The 16296-nt window shown below is 38.9% G+C and overlaps 1 protein-coding gene across 1 annotated transcript in view; it reads right to left on the reverse strand.

Annotated features, from left to right (window-relative positions):
* Positions 1-4704: 4704 nt before the first annotated feature.
* LOC126455567 (transmembrane protein 164) overlaps positions 4705-16296 on the reverse strand; it is a 163728-nt gene continuing 152136 nt past the window's right edge. The window contains exon 5 of the mRNA XM_050091320.1: positions 4705-5174. Within this exon, the coding sequence (XP_049947277.1) occupies positions 4848-5174 (327 nt within the window). The 3' untranslated portion in view covers positions 4705-4847. The remainder of the gene's footprint in view (positions 5175-16296) is intronic.

The following is a 16296-nucleotide window of genomic DNA, read 5'->3' on the forward strand; positions in this document are numbered from 1 at the left end:
GGAAAAGTTTAAGACCCAACTGTCCGCAGGAAAACTGATGGTTATAGTTTTTTTGACGCACGAGGTCCAGTACTAGGACATTATGGGGAAAGGGGTAGAACAATAAACAGTGTATGTTACAGTCAGATGCTTACTGCCCAGCTAAAGCCTGCAAATCAAAGCAAACTCTGAGGACTTCTGTCAAAAGATGATGTGTTGTTGCATGATAATGCCCATCCGCATACTGCTGCCCACACTGTTGAAACGCTCTAGAAACTCAAATCTGAAGTACTGGAACATCCTCCATATTGTCCCGATCTTGCCCCCTTCTGACTATCCCTTGTATGGTCCACTCAAACAGGCGTAGGGGCCGTCGATCTGCCTCGGACAAAGCAGTGAAGGAAGTGCTGCATTCCTGGCTTGCAGCTCAACTGAGATCTTTCTTTTATGAGGGAATACGGAAGCTTGTACAACTATGGACGAAGTGCGTTGAAACGCAAGGAGACTATATCGAAAAATGTTCTTGGAAGTTTCCTTTTTGATTACAATAAAATTTTATAACTACTTTGTGGATAATAATTGACATACTCTAGTAAAATTTCATTTTAAATTACAAGATGCCTATCCATTATCTAGCATGAATCATGAAGGCTAAGGTCCTAAGTGTGAGCTGTAAGAACTAATGTGTATACTGGAAGCTTCAACAACAGCTGCAGGAAAGGATGGTCATAATAATGTTTACTATTGGGGCTCAGAAAACAAAGTTAAATGTGATTATCTACATATACAGTTTCACTTAGTAACCTAGCTCAGTTTTTACAGAATAATTATATTAATACTGCCTACCTTGTTTTTTATCCACTTGAGTACAGACAATGTAAGGAATAGCTGCCCTACATCCTTCAACAATTAACATTCTTATGCAATCCCTCCTCCCCAATCACCAATGCATTTACTGTTGTTATGGTGAGATGTGAATGAAATTACAAAATAATTTTGAAGGCCTTGTTGAATTTTGTAATTATGATTTGCTAGAAGTTAATCTGTGTCTTAAAGTATCTAATTAAATATTATCCCTAAAATTTGAATTACAACCATGCATTCCAATACATTGTATTAAAGAATAGATAACCAATCACACATATTTATTATAGTAGCATAATGAATTCATAAAGTGACATTTTCAATATACGGCTGCTTGAAACGACTTGTTAAGCACATAATATACTTTTATTGCAGAGCAGCAAATTCATGTAAGATGAGTTCCCTATTGACTTTAGGGAAACAGTTACACTACAACCACTTTTTATTCTTTTTTTATTTTTAATGGAATGAATGTTATGGGTTTAACATCTCATTAGTGTTGGGATTATTAGAAACAAAACACAAGCTTGGATTAGATTAGATTGATGCAGAAAATCAGCTGTGGCCTCTTCAAGGGAACTGTCGTGCAATTCATGTGACCTAATTTAAGGAAACTACAAATCATCTGAATTTGGAGTGGTATGGATTTGAATCTCACTTCTCCCAAATGCGAATACAGGACCTTCAGTACTGCACCATATCACTCAGTATTCTTTGAGGACCAACATTTCTTTGCTGCCAATATAAAGGCATTTGATATTATATACTGTATAAGTTTATAACATTTTACAGTTTCAGAAATAATAAAGGCTAGAATGTACAAATATATGAAAATTTTCAAATTTAACTTAATGGAGGACATCACCATGTACCTAATGTTTGTATCAAGCACCTTAGGAATGCTCACATTAACAATTTGTGCTACGTAGTCTATCAATAAAGGAAGCATTCTCCCCTCCACCCCATGAATACAGCGACCGTTGACATACAACAAATACAATATTTGTAATAACTGGTCTATACAGAATAAAACGTCATTATGATGAGATATAATGCTCACTCACTCACGCACTCCCACAAAACTTTTTTCTAGAGGTAATGAGGAACATCAAGCATGTGAGATTGATCCAGCAAAGTAATATTGTTCCAGCTGTTCAAATTTCAGGACTATTAGACTACAAGCTGCCCAAGTTTGTTTTGGCTCAAGATCTTTGATGCAAAAAAACCATCAGAGAACCTTTACATGGGTAATTAGGAAGATAAGAGATGTGGCAAACATTTATTACCTGATAATACGCTTATCTTAGAACAGTCTGCATTTTGGCAATGAAACTTAACATTTCTCTAATAATCAAAGAGCAGATGAAAGAGATAGTTTTAAAGCTAGACTGGGATGACTTTGGTATCGGATACAGGAAATTTATAACTACACTTTCACTTCTCTTCTAAAGAAGTTAATTCAAAAATAATACAAAATGTGAAGCTTTTCAGGAAATGTAGTATATGCCTACTAAATAATACCTCCAGCGCAAATTTCAAAGATACAAAAAGATTCACAGGCATACCATGGAAACTGGATTTCTACAACACCTACAAGAGAAAGAAAGATGAGAGGACATCCTAATTCTAGAGTACCCTGAACATGTTAAGCAAATTTGTTTAATCAATAGGCCTAAATTTTGCCAGCTGTAAATATTCCAAACTTTATTTTGGTAGTAAGAGGTGTTAGGTAAAATGAGTAATGAGTCCAACACTGTTAAATAATTCAATGAGGCAAAAATATGTTTGCAACTACATGTTTTAGATACGAAAAATTTGTAAAATATATCATGAATTCTCTGAAATTTCTAAGTTTGATATGCTACTGCCACTTCTCATTAATTCACTGTCTCATATCAGCCATTACCTACTTGCAGCCACCTTCAGAATGGTACATATAAATGTTTTTTTATTCACTGAAAGTTGAAACCTGGCATTTACTTTCTGAAACCTTCAGAAAAAATATGAACTGGAAAATATTTCTGCAATACACATTTTGACAGTCAAATACAGGCTGCAGCCAAGGAAACTTTCCATTTCAAAACAGTTCTTGAAATAGCAATTTTAAAATAAGATTTTTCACTTAACAACAATTTTAAAAAGAGATAACTTCAGAATGAATAAGTAGACAAAAGAATTTGGTGATGTTTTCCCTTTCTGAACATGGGAAACAACTATGCATTTACATTAAAGAACTGAAACTCGCAGAACTATCATTTGTTACAATTATCAGTGATGAAGAATATTTACTATGCCTAATTATTTGAGTACCTCATTAGCTTTCTATGTTTTCTGAGTGAAGATAACATATAATGCAGCAATGTTTTTTTTTTCCTTTCATAGCACTACTTATACATGCTAATTCATGGCCCAATTGAAAGAAAGGAATGTGTGCAATAACACAAAACATCCTTTAAAATATTGGAACTATCATATCACACACAAGCTACTACCAGTCAGCATCTGCGACAAACAGAAAATTACAGAAGATAAAACTATCTGCATGATGTATTACAAGCACCTTGTTCTTGTCACAGAAACTGATTCATGAACTAACAATGTGTCAAAATATTTTCATTTTGAAATGAGAACTTTTATTTATCTAGATCTCATTGCACAGATAAAACTGTTCACTGAACTGTTGTCTGCAGGATAATATTTCAGGTTTGTAAACAAAGATCCACATAATCCAATGTACCTCTGGCTGAAGTGGTCAGTGTTGTCAAAATATAATTGTGACCAATGGATCCAATGAATCACTGTATAATTTAAGGTGCTCTTGTAGGGCCAAGAGCCCCTAAAACTATCCTGCAGATGACAGTTTATTCATCAACCACAAAAACTGGAGTATTTTTTTTATCACAGATCCATGATTATTATTAATTCTAAAAAATTCTGAAGGATTCAACAGCCACCTCCTAGCACAAAAACTTAAAAAACAGTAAATAAATGTGTTGCAAATAAAATAACAAAAAAATTAGTAAAAGTTTTACTAAAGAAGCAATCCATATTAACAGTCAATCATCTTAAATAAATCACAACCTGAAGGCAAGAAAATCACAGAAGACAATTCTGCACTCAAATATATGCATAAAACTGGCCAAAATTTATGAAATCCACATTTTCACTGAACAGTAGTAAACAGATAATGAAAATAAATGCAAAAAATTATGATACTTTGAAAAAGTAAATACAGTACTTTCTAAGAACAGTCAGAATTAAAATTCATGTTTCAGTGCTGTTAGCTGAAACTGTGTTTGCTAAAACACAATTCAAGTCACAGAATAAGGGATAAAGTAATACAGATCATTGAACAACATACCATTATGTACCTGCCTGTCAGTGGAATAGCACAATTTCCGACATAATTAAGACATTTTAAGGCAGATGCCATTCACAGCATTTAACTGTGCAATAACTGAATACATACACATTGTATTTTAAGTACACATTTCACAATATCATATTGAGTATTCACACATTCAATGTATCACACATAAATAAGGACATCTTCACTGCAACAACAGCTACCATTTTATCACTAACACTGTGATGATATCCTAAAAGGAACAGGCACTACCTTTTACATGTAGGTACACTACCTCAATAATCTCATTTTATACACAGCTGTTATTAAATTAAATTGTAAAACTTAAAAGAATTGAGTTTGGTATAAAAACCCTTCTTAAAGGCACTTGTACAGTCAATCTAGGTAGATATCTAGGTAGATACCTAAAATGCCTCCAGTCAAAAAAAAAAATGTAAATCTGAAAACGACTAGATTAACACAATCAACTGATACAATTAAAATCATCTCGGCTTTTGTGGCAAACTTGTAAAGAATTATAAAGAGTTTCATTCTTTGCTTCATTTTGCTGAAATAAATATTTACTAAAATAGTACTGACGGCTACAAGAACACAGCATAGCTGCTACAATTTACACAAAAATTATACAGATACTGTCTTAATCAATATGATGACAGCCGTTATTCGTAGAGTGAAATTCTGGTGAATGTTTTTCTGGACTTGCCTGTGGACTTTGTTTTAAGGAACTTCGTTTACCTGGTCCTCTATCCCCTTGGGCCCATGAACTCATGTCAAACTCCAGAGTATTCTTAACTTTTGTGGGACCAAATTTTGTAAGGAAAAATGCCGCCAGCATGCAATATGTTTTTGAAACTAGTGGGCACAGAATACCCTCATGAATAATTGTGGCTATCCGATAGTACTGTCCATAGAATGGATCAACACCAATAGGGCACATGATGTGATTTATATTTATACCCGACCACTGAAACAGAAATATAAACAATACATTCAGTGTTTAAAAATGTTTGGTAAGCAGAAGAGTATGCATATTTGTATCATGTGTTACCTGCATAATTTTATACAGGATATAGTCTAATAACATTTGCATGTGGCATTAAAAGCACACTTACACTGGCCATTAAAATTGCTAGACCAAGAAGAAATGCAGATGATAAACGGGTATTCACTGGAAAAATATATTATACTAGAACTGACATGTGATTACATTTTCACGCAATTTGGGTGCATAGATTCTGAGAAATCAGTACCCAGAACAACCACCTCTGGCTGTAATAACGGCCTTGATATGCCTGGGCATTAAGTCAAACAGAGCTTCGATGGCATGTACAGGTACAGGCCCATGCAGCTTCAACACGATACCACAGTTCATCAAGAGTAGTGACTGGCTTATTGTGACGAGCCAGTTGTTTGGCCACCATTGACCAGACGTTTTCAATTGGTGAGAGATCTGGAGAATGTGCTGGCCAGGGCAGCAGTCGAACATTTTCTGTATCCAGAAAGGCCAGTACAGACCTGCAAAATGTAGTCTGTGCATTATCCTGCTGAAATGTAGGGTATCGCAGGGATCGAATGAAGGGTAGAGCCATGGGTCGTAACACGTCTGAAATGTAACGTCCACTGTTCAAAGTGCCGTCAATGCGAACAAGAGGTGACCGAGATGTGTAACCAATGGCACTCCACACCATCACACCGGGTGATACAGCAGTATGGCGATAACGAATACAAGCTTCCGATGTGCGTTCACCGTGATGTCACGAAACACGGATGCGATCATCAAGATGCTGTAAACAAAACCTGGATTCATCCGAAAAAATGACTTTTTGCCATTCGTGTACCAGGTTCATCGTTGAGTACACCATCGCAGGCGCTCCTGTCTGTGATAGAGCATCAAGGGTAATCGCGGCTATGGTCTTTAAGCTGATAGTCCATGCTGCTGCAAACGGCGCCAAACTGTACATGCAGATGGTTGTCTTGCAAACGTCCCCATCTGTTGACTCAGGGATCGAGATGTGGCTGCACGATCCGTTGCAGCCATATTGATAAGATGCCTGTCATCTTGACTGCTAGTGATACGAGGCCGTTGGGATCCAGCACGGCATTCAGTATTACCCTCCTGAACCCACTGATTCCATATTCTGCTAACAGTCATTGGATCTCGACCAATGCGAGCAGCAATGTTGCAATATGATTAACCGCAATCACGATAGGCTACAATCCGACCTTTATCAAAGTCGGACACGTGATGGTATGCATTTCTCCTCCTTACACGAGGCATCACAACAACGTTCCACCAGGCAATGCTGGTCAACAGCTGTTTGTGTATGAGAAATCGGTTGGAAACTTTCCTCATGTCAGCACGTTGTAGGTGTCGCCACCAGCGCCAACCTTGTGTGAATGCTCTGAAAAGCTAATCATTTGCATATCATAGCATCATCTTCCTGTCGGTTAAATTTCATGTCTGTAGCACGTCATATTTGTGGTGAAGCAATTTTAATGGCCAGTAGTGTAATTTAAAATATTATATAACATGTTAAATTTTATAAATACAACATGTCAACAGTTTTTTTTCTCTGAAATGAAAATACTAGAGAATAAAATGGCCAAGATATTTTCTGTGTAACAGAGAGCTCCAACAAAAGGAATAAAACATTAATTATTTACCTACCATAGTCCATCACCAAGAAGTGGACTTTTTCCAAGCTTTCTTAAAGATGGCATGTGCAATAGACTATGCAAGAACTAAAACTGAATATGACAAGAATGCCCTGAAATTTAGTTCAGTTACTATTTTTAGGAGGTTTCCTGATAAAGACACATTGATACAACGATGAACAACCAAAATGTACACATATGACTCTTTAGAAGTAAGTTGAATGTTTGCAACATCTGATGCTTGCTTGAGTAGTCAGTGATTCTTCCTCTCCTGGTCATCATCATCGTAGCAGTACCACATTAGCACTTCATCTCTTCGTAATTTCCCAGATGAGGGTTGAAGGACATAAAAGAATTATTACAGTTATGACAGTTCCACCAAAGGTAAGTTAGTTTTTGGCAACAACTTATAATTTGTAATAAAAAGTGTAGAGTCCTACTTCAAAAAATAATCTGATTATAGGCCTACAAAGTTGTTATTCATGTCAGTGATTTTTGTTTCATGGGCAGTAGACCACCATGGACCAATGCATATTTCCCTTCTTAACACTTTGTTTTCCAACAGTGGAGACATCATCAGAACTCAGATAGCACACTGAAGTTGTTTAATTTTGAATCTGCTGTGCAAGTCTTTATAGGTTCTGAAGATGTCTTTAGCGGTGGAAGACAAAATGTTAAGCAGGGAAATATGCCTTGGATCATGTTCTAATGCCAATGAAACAAAAATCACTGATAAAATTAATATGTTTACCTTGTGACTTCCTTCATCCACAAAAAGTTTTATGTAAACCTTCTTTTTCTAGGGTGTATATTTGCTGTGATCTTTTTCTTTTAGTATTTCCTGAGGCATAGGCAGGGTGTACTAAACACTCTGGGCATTCCACTTGTTCTCCTTCCCTCTCTCACAACCCTCAAAAAGCTTGCTGTTGTGTATTTGAGAGCTGTCACAATGAAGTCATAATGAAAACATTTATGAATGTGAAAACAAATCAACTGAATAAAGGTTAGCCATTTTGCAGGTTTTCTAATGAAAACAAAGTTGAAGCAGGAACTCTTAGCAAAATTACTGCAAACCTGAGAAAATAACTATTGCAGTCTATTTATGTTAGTTAGCTGTTGTTCATCTATTATGCATGTTTAGTAAGTACGGAAATATACTGACAAATGCAAAAAGATAAAACTTACCTACATACTGTATGAAAGGTGGTCTTTTTACATTTATCATTATTGTCTATTACAACAGTAACAGAAGTCTGTAATCCCAATCTCTAGCTAACCAAATAATTTACGGAAGAAGAAAATAGTAGGATATGCTGTCAATTTACTCTTGAATTTTCCCACCTTTATTTATCTCGTCATAGATGGAACGTTAAACACCAACCCTCCAACCTCCTTGGATTTCCATGGACTTCATGTTACTTGTCTTATTCTTGCAGGTGGTGTATGAGGTGCCTCACTTTAATCTCTACTGCAGAATATCTTAAGAATACATCATACAAAAAAGCATTTCTGATAAAACCTATTGTAGAGTAAAGGTAACAGTATTAGTTTCAGTCTAGATTTCTCTTTTTTATGAGAACCCCCATGTTCTATTACATATACCGTTTCAACATTAAACTCAAGTAACTTTTGATTGAAACTTCTTTTTATTATCCCAAATGAGGCAGTGCTCAATGAAAATAAAGTAAACTTATTTTTTAAAACATTAGAATTCCTATTGAATGTGATCATCCCACATCAAAAACAAAGTTTTATGATGCTGTCTTTTTTTTTATTTATTTTTTTTATTTTGGCTGTTGGCAGTAGCTTTACCAAATGGCCAACACAATTAGGTTGTGCAAATATTCGTTGCACATCATGTGTTCCTGGTAAAGGCCATTTGTTTTCCAAATTTGAGTCCTCATATGTGTACTAAGTGATTCAGAGACATTTATATTTTCATCATTTGACATACGGTGAAGTGCAATCCTTCTGTCTAGGTCTGTGAGAGTTGTCTGTAATGCTGTAGGTATCGATACAGTATTTATCTTCTAATATGTGATGACTTACCTGTTACCATGCTGTAGGGATAGTGACTATCATCACTGATAAAAATTTAGATCCCAGCCATTGTTTAGATTTTGAACAAAAATAATCAGTAATGGTGGTCAAAGTCTTCTGGTATAAGGTATCACCCTCATTCTGCCACAAGCATTGTCAAAGAATGCAGAGAATCAGATAAAGGTTCAGGATACAATCTTGCCCTTCAGATAGGAAACTGTTTGTCAAAGTGGAAGAATCAGCAAATCAGTAATGTTCAGTAGAATGAGGATGCAGAAAGAAATGAAAACAACTACTTTAAAGACACACAAAGTTTACCCACAGGAAATGTGGCCAGCTATCCAAAAAGTGCCACAATGATTTCCACTGGCACCAAATTCTTGATTAGTCCTCATTTTGAATCTCCAGGAGAAGACTGCTAAAAAGGAGAGGACCATGAGAAAATAGTTGGGAAATCAGTGAAACAGTAACATGTCATGAGTTGGAGTGTGAAATCTAAGAAGTCTGAATGTGGTAGGACACTACAAAATTTGAAAAGGAAAATAAAATGGGTCAATCTAGATATTAAAAGACTCAGTAAAGTGAAATGGGAGAAATTAAAGGATTTCTGGTTTGATGAATATAGGGTAATATCAAAAGAAATCACACAATTGGAGTAGGATCCATTATAAATAGGGAAGTAGAAGAAAGAGTGAGTTACTGTGCAGTTCAGTGATAGAATTATTCTCATCAGGATTGACAACAAACCAATGCCAACAATAACAGTTAAGGTCTACATTTCAATGTTACAAGTAGAAGATGAAGAGAGAGAGAGTGAGACTACAGATATAAAAGAGAGAGAGAGAGAGAGAGAGAGAGAGAGATAGAGAGATAGAGAGAGAGAGAGAGGGAGAGGGAGAGAGAGAGAGAGCTTGTTGAATGGGCATATTCACCATATAGGAATAAGTGGAATTGAAAGCAATGGCATCAACATTAAGACTGCAAAAGGAATTCCACTAAACAAATAGGGGAGATGTGGAGGAGGAAATGTCTAGTTATATAAAAGAAGGAAAAGTAGATATATATTTGGAAGACATAGGGGACCCAAGAGTCTGGCAGAGCTTTGAAAGACATACAAAGAAACAAGGCAGAAAGGACAGATAACTATAGTAACTTGCTGGTTACTACACAAACTGCCCATAGTGGACATTAAGTCAAGCCACTATGGCATGACTATTGGGCATCAACATTCAAACGATGTGCCTGCAACTACCAGCGGAGGCCGCCAGGAGCAGCCTGGTCACCGACTGCCATCACCAGGTCTGCTGTGCACACATGGCACTGCACCAGTGACATGTCACATGGATAGGGTCTTTATAAGGGCTGTTCATTGTATTTGAGACAGGTGAAATACTTTCACTGTATTCTTGTTGATGTCACTATGACCCAATGAACTGTATCTTCTTTACAGCTGTGTGTTTCATTTTGCTCCTAGTTAGAGAAATAACATTCTTTTGGAAATTCTAAAATCATTGGAGGAAGAGGTAAGCAAGAAATTAATTAGCATGTAGAATCTGTGAAACAAAACTGGAGAAATACCACTGTGCTTTCAGAAGTACATCATCCACACAACCCTGTAGATAAATGCAGGACCTCTCCTACAATCAGCTTAACAGCTCATGCACTCAAGATGCTATAGCAAAAGGTGGGTCATTTACACTGTGTACAAGAACCAAGATAAAACAATAAGAATGGAAAGTGATGAGTTAGTGTTCAGATTAAAAAGGTGTAGGGCAGGGATGCAATCTTTCTCCCCTACTGTTCCATCTGTACATCAAAGAAGCAATGATAAAAGTAAAATGAAAGATCAGGAATGTATACACGAACAACATGACCACAATGAAAAAATGTTTATTCTTGCTCAACATACAAGCGAAGAACAGCTGAGAACATAGACACAAAAACAAAAGCCATCCAAGAACTGACACAAGCAGTTTCTGATGGTGGATGCCATGCTGTGTGCACAAATCACATGGCCCACTGTAGGCAGTCTTTGGTGGCCAGGTAGTGCAGATGCTGTTGGTGACATATTCCAAGTCTAGTGTGCCAGCGACCCAGTGCTGCGGCATGTATCAAAGTATTACATACACGGTTATAGCAGCCACACTCTTTTGGAAAAAGGACACTCTGCCAATGTGAGTATCAGGGTGACTGTTGAACCAGCCATGGCCTCTGCAGCAGACACTGCAGAGGATGACAGCAATGGCAGGAGATTCTGGGCCAGTACAGGTAAGTAGGGGCAAAAGTGGTTCAGCCATTGAGAAGCACAGTGGCCACTCCCCTGTGAAGTATCATAAAACAGGACTGGTGACAAGGAGGCTGGTAGCATATCAATGTCCAGTCCCTTGACATGGTGTGGCTGAGCCACTGGCGATGGCACCAGTCAATCATTTGAGGGGTCCAGTGTCAAAGGACCCAAAGGCACCATCCCAGCCAGCAAAGCATCACAGGAAGACCTGGCAGCAGTTGCTGCAGAGGCTTAACCCCAGAGGAGAGGCAGGAGGTGGTGAAATCCACAAGGAAGATGGGTTCACCCCCACAGTAGGGAAGTCTGTGGTGATGCACGATCAGTCCATCACTGGTGCACACCATACAAAGGTGGTGGCCTCAGCTGTGGACCATAGCTGAAATCCACTTTGGTCGGCGGCCGAACCTATGAGCCCACAATGTAGCGCCAGGAGCTGATGAGCACTGTGCCAACAGGTGTTAGTTGGCTGGCATGAGGGGATGCAGGAGGTTGCACAGCTGGCAACCAGGGAGCCTCTCGTCTGTGGAGGAGTCTGTGACACACTTCATTTGAAAACTGAATGTGTGGCCAAGATGTCGCTGCACCATTAGATTCAGGGTGAAAAGGAGCAGCAGTCACATGGAGAGTTCCTTGACAGGCGTAGAAATCATTGAAGGCATGAGCCACAAACATCTAACAATGGAAACTCCCCATTGCACTCTCCTCCAATTTAGTGTTAAGAGGGTCTAGTGAACAGCACATCAAAAACTGAACACAGATCAAGCTTGGAAATAGGAAGACAATGTACTGAACTGTGAAAAAAAGGCAAAATAGAAACAGTGAACGGTACAAGAACAAGAAGTGCAATATAGAACAGCAATGGAGAGAGACGGCATCGTGGTTAAGTGATTTTGATGTTGGACAGCCAAGGGGGCAAGCTGCATTCAGGTCTCCCTCATGCCATTTTCTTTTTCTTCGCTGTTTGCTTTATTCCACTTTGTTTATTTGTCATGGTGTAACATCTGATTGCAACAGGAACCTATAATGTAAGTTGATTCTACACAACTATTCTATTGGTTGGTTGGTTTGTGGGATTAAAGGGACCAGACTGCAACGGTCATCGGTCCCTTCAACTATTCTATTAGCAGCCAAAAAGAGGTGGCTTTTGAATGGGAACTGCAAATGTTTGATGACAAGGTGACAAGTCAGATGAATCCTCCACTGGAATACACGTCTGGTGTGTCATACATGGCATTAGTGACAGTACATGTGTCATTTGATAGGAATCTCTTATTGACACACTTAATTTGTATGACTAATAAGTGAGTCAGATATGTCTCCTTGCCCAATACAGGTGTTCGTACGAATGTGCATGTGATTACTCCCAAGGAAATAATGAAAATATAACAGTTTGTTGCATAAGCTGCAACAATTAACTCAAGAGTTTCACACTCACACAGTTTCTCTGTGCTCTGTTAAAACATATTTTTTTAAAGTTCTTGAAGTTTTGTTCCATTTAGGGAGTCTTGACTCTTGAATTGTTTTGTTGTAACATAGTTCACATCTGTTTATTTGTTGTTTTCATGTCTGTGACATACCTATGTGGTATCTCGTCTGCTCTCACTCTCTATCACATTTACTTGCGACAGTAATGTATTCTAACACGTGACTCATAGTCTACAGCCAATGTATAGTATGAAATCTGCCAAGACTACAGAAAGAGAACAAACATTTCAATGACTGAACGGACAGTTCATAATGTTCCCAGAATGAGATTTTCACTCTGCAGTGGAGTGCGCGCTGATATGAAACTTCCTGGCAGATTAAAACTGTGTGCCAGACTGAGACTCGAACTCGGGACCTTTGCCTTTCACGGGCAAGTGCTCTACCACCTGAGCTACCCCAGCACGACTCCCACCCTTCCCCCACACTTCTACCAGTACCTCATCTCCTACCTTTGAAACTTCACAGAAGCTCTCTTGCAAAACTTGCAGAACTAGCACTCCTGGAAGAAAGGATCTTGCAGGAGAGCTTCTGTGAAGTTGGGAAGGTAGGAGACGAGGTACTGGCAGAAGTTTAACTGTGGGGTTGGGGCATGAGTTACGGTTGGGTAGCTCAGGTGGTAGAACACTTGCCCGTGAAAGGAAAAGGTCCCAAGTTCGAGTCTTGGTTCAGTGCACAGTTTTAATCTGCCAGGAAGTTTCAGTTCATAATGTTGGAGGGGAGAGGGGGGGGGGGGGGAGGGAAGGAAGGGCAAGAGGGAGTTTTGAACACAGGTCACCTATTTGGTAGTCCAACACTAAAATCACTTAACCACAATGCCGTTGCTGCTGGAGTTTGCCCTTTACTGAAATTCTTATTCCTGAACCATTCAATGTTTCTATTTCACTTTTCTTTTCACACTTCAGTGTTCCTTCTTCCTGTTTTCATACTTGATCTGTGTTCAGTTTTTGACAGGCTATCCATTGGGCCATCTTACCACTAAATCTAAGGGGGAAGGGGGGGGGGGTGGAATGGGTAGTTTCACTTGTAAGGAAATTGGATAATGTATAGTAATTTAGAGAAAGCATCAACAACCAGTAAAAATTTAGGAAATCAACATGTATGTCTTCCCATGTACGCTGTGATGGTGCATCACCTGCAGTGCTGCCTCTTGGATAGCAGCAGATATGGCAGGGATCTCCAAACTATGTCCCACAGGCTCGATCCAGTCTGTTATGTCAGTTTATCCACCCTGCTGACTGTATTTGAATATGCTTGATAAAACGAATGGAACATAAGACAATATGCCATTTAAATTTAAATGCCATGTTTAGAATCCTAGGATATCTTCACACATGCAGAGAGCCGCTCGCTGCTAAGTGCCTTAAATTAGTATGTTCAGTTTTAAATTATTGTAACTATATGTTGTACAGAATGATGATGCAGCCAGTGTTCATCATTTTATCAGTTATTTGGCCTGCTGTGGAAGAAGATTTGGTGACCACTGGGCTATGGTGAACCGAAACGTGCTGATGGGCCAATAACTTGGTAAGCGAGACCCCCTCCCCCAAATGTTCTTGATGCAGACCAAACACATTTCATTGTAGGGCAGTCGGGATCTCAAACCTAGGCAATAGTCCATCTTTAGCTAGGAGAACACCACCATCAAATACTGGAAGGCAGTTATGGAGGGCAAAATGGTAATGCAAAGGATTAGAAACACTGCCCAGAGTCCTGTTGGACCAACCATACTGGGCAAAGTGAATAATTTGATGCCAAACCGGATCAACAGTTACAGCAGTTGCAATCTGGCAGCCCACAATAGGATACCCTTCAACTGTGTGTTGTGCCTCAACATCTACACAAAAATGAAGGAATTCATTCTGACCAAAAGTAGGATCCAGCTCCATGGGTGCAGGGACAGTGCATCACCACTGGCATGCTGCACAGTAGGTCAAAAATGCATTTCATAGTTGTAGTGAGACAGAAATAAGGCCTAATGCTGAAGGCAATGTGCTACTTTGTTTGGTAAAGAAGCTGAAGGATCGAACAATAAAAGCAAGGGCTTGTGGTCAGTAATGAGGTGGGACTTAGACCTGTGCAAGAACATAAGAAACTTCTGGAGAGTGTAGATGATAGCGAGCACTTCCTTTTCAACTTTAAAGTAGTGGTGCTGAACAGAGTTGAGTGCTTTTGACACCTAAGCTACCGAAGGTTTGGAACCATTCTAATATTGATGTGTGAGAACAGCCTTGAGTCCATACCGAGATGTATCAGTAGCCAAAATGAAGTGGGTGCCAGAATGGAAAGCAGCCAAACAAGGAGCAGAATGTCATGTAAATTGCAAGAGCGTGATCATGTGCTCTCATGCGGGCATCCACTGAAAAGGAACATTCTTGTGGAGTGACTCCTTGAGAGGATGGGCAAAAACAGCCACACATGAAATAAATTTATGATTGTAAGTGATGTCAATTAAAAATGACTGGAGTTCTTTGAAATTTGTAGGGCAAGGGAGAGCTGTGACCAAAGCGACATGACGACTTAAGGGCTTAACACCACCCTGAGAAACCTCAAACCCCAAATACACAATCGATAGCTGAAGTAAGTGTGACTTGGTCAAGTTGCATTTCAACCCTGCAGTACATATGACTGTGAACAAGATGCGTAGGTTGTGTAAATACTCTTCCATGGATGAACCCATCATGACAATATAAGTGAGATGGTTGATGCAGCCCATAACAGCAACTATCAACTCTTCCAAAAATCGCCAGGGTGCTGGACACACCAAACAGGAGGTCTAGACATATGTACAACTTGAAGGGCATGTTTATTAGAGGAACCATTTAGAATCCTCATACTTTATACCTTTAGAATACTCATACAATGAAGCCCCTGAACAGGTTTCAGATAAATCAATTTTTGAGAAAAACTGGCCACTGGCATGTTTAGTCAATAACTCCTCCAGATTGGGCAAGGGATAGATGTCAATGATAGACTAAATGTTAACTGGAACTTTAAAGTCACCACAGAGGCAAAGTTGACCAAATCAATTTTTAACCATTGCAAAGGGGGAGAGGGGGGAGGGGGCAGAGGTAAGCCCACTTACTCAATTTAAAGACCATGTGACCCCCAACAATGTCAGCCTGTCCAATTTTGATTTCACTTGAACACACAAAGCTACTTAAATGAGATGCACATGGAAAAAGCAGGGCTGCACTGTAGATTTCATGGTAATGTAAGCTGCAAGAACTCAGAACACAGAGAATCTAATTCTTGGTAAGGGACTTGGTGGAAAATGAGGTGCACTATATCTGAAGTTGAAAAATGAAAAGCACTGAAAGCATCCAGACTGAACAACTTTGTGTTGCCAGCATCAGCCACTACCAGAATAGTCAAGGAACAAACCACAGATTTACTGTTGTAACTCATCAAACATTAAGTAACCAGAGGCAATGCCACCAAATCCACATAAGTTTGTGGGTTCAGCAAATCCATGGCTGCACCTGTGGCCACTTGTACTCAGAGCACTTTGCCCATCACTTGGACTTCAATAAACAGTTTGTTGTGATTCATAAGCACTGAAGGCACACAATTAACATCCAAGCCCATGTCCGTATGACGAGGGTGGGAATGACACACAGAC

Source organism: Schistocerca serialis, chromosome 2, assembly GCF_023864345.2.
Source record: "Schistocerca serialis cubense isolate TAMUIC-IGC-003099 chromosome 2, iqSchSeri2.2, whole genome shotgun sequence".
Taxonomy (NCBI): Eukaryota; Metazoa; Arthropoda; class Insecta; order Orthoptera; family Acrididae; genus Schistocerca; species Schistocerca serialis.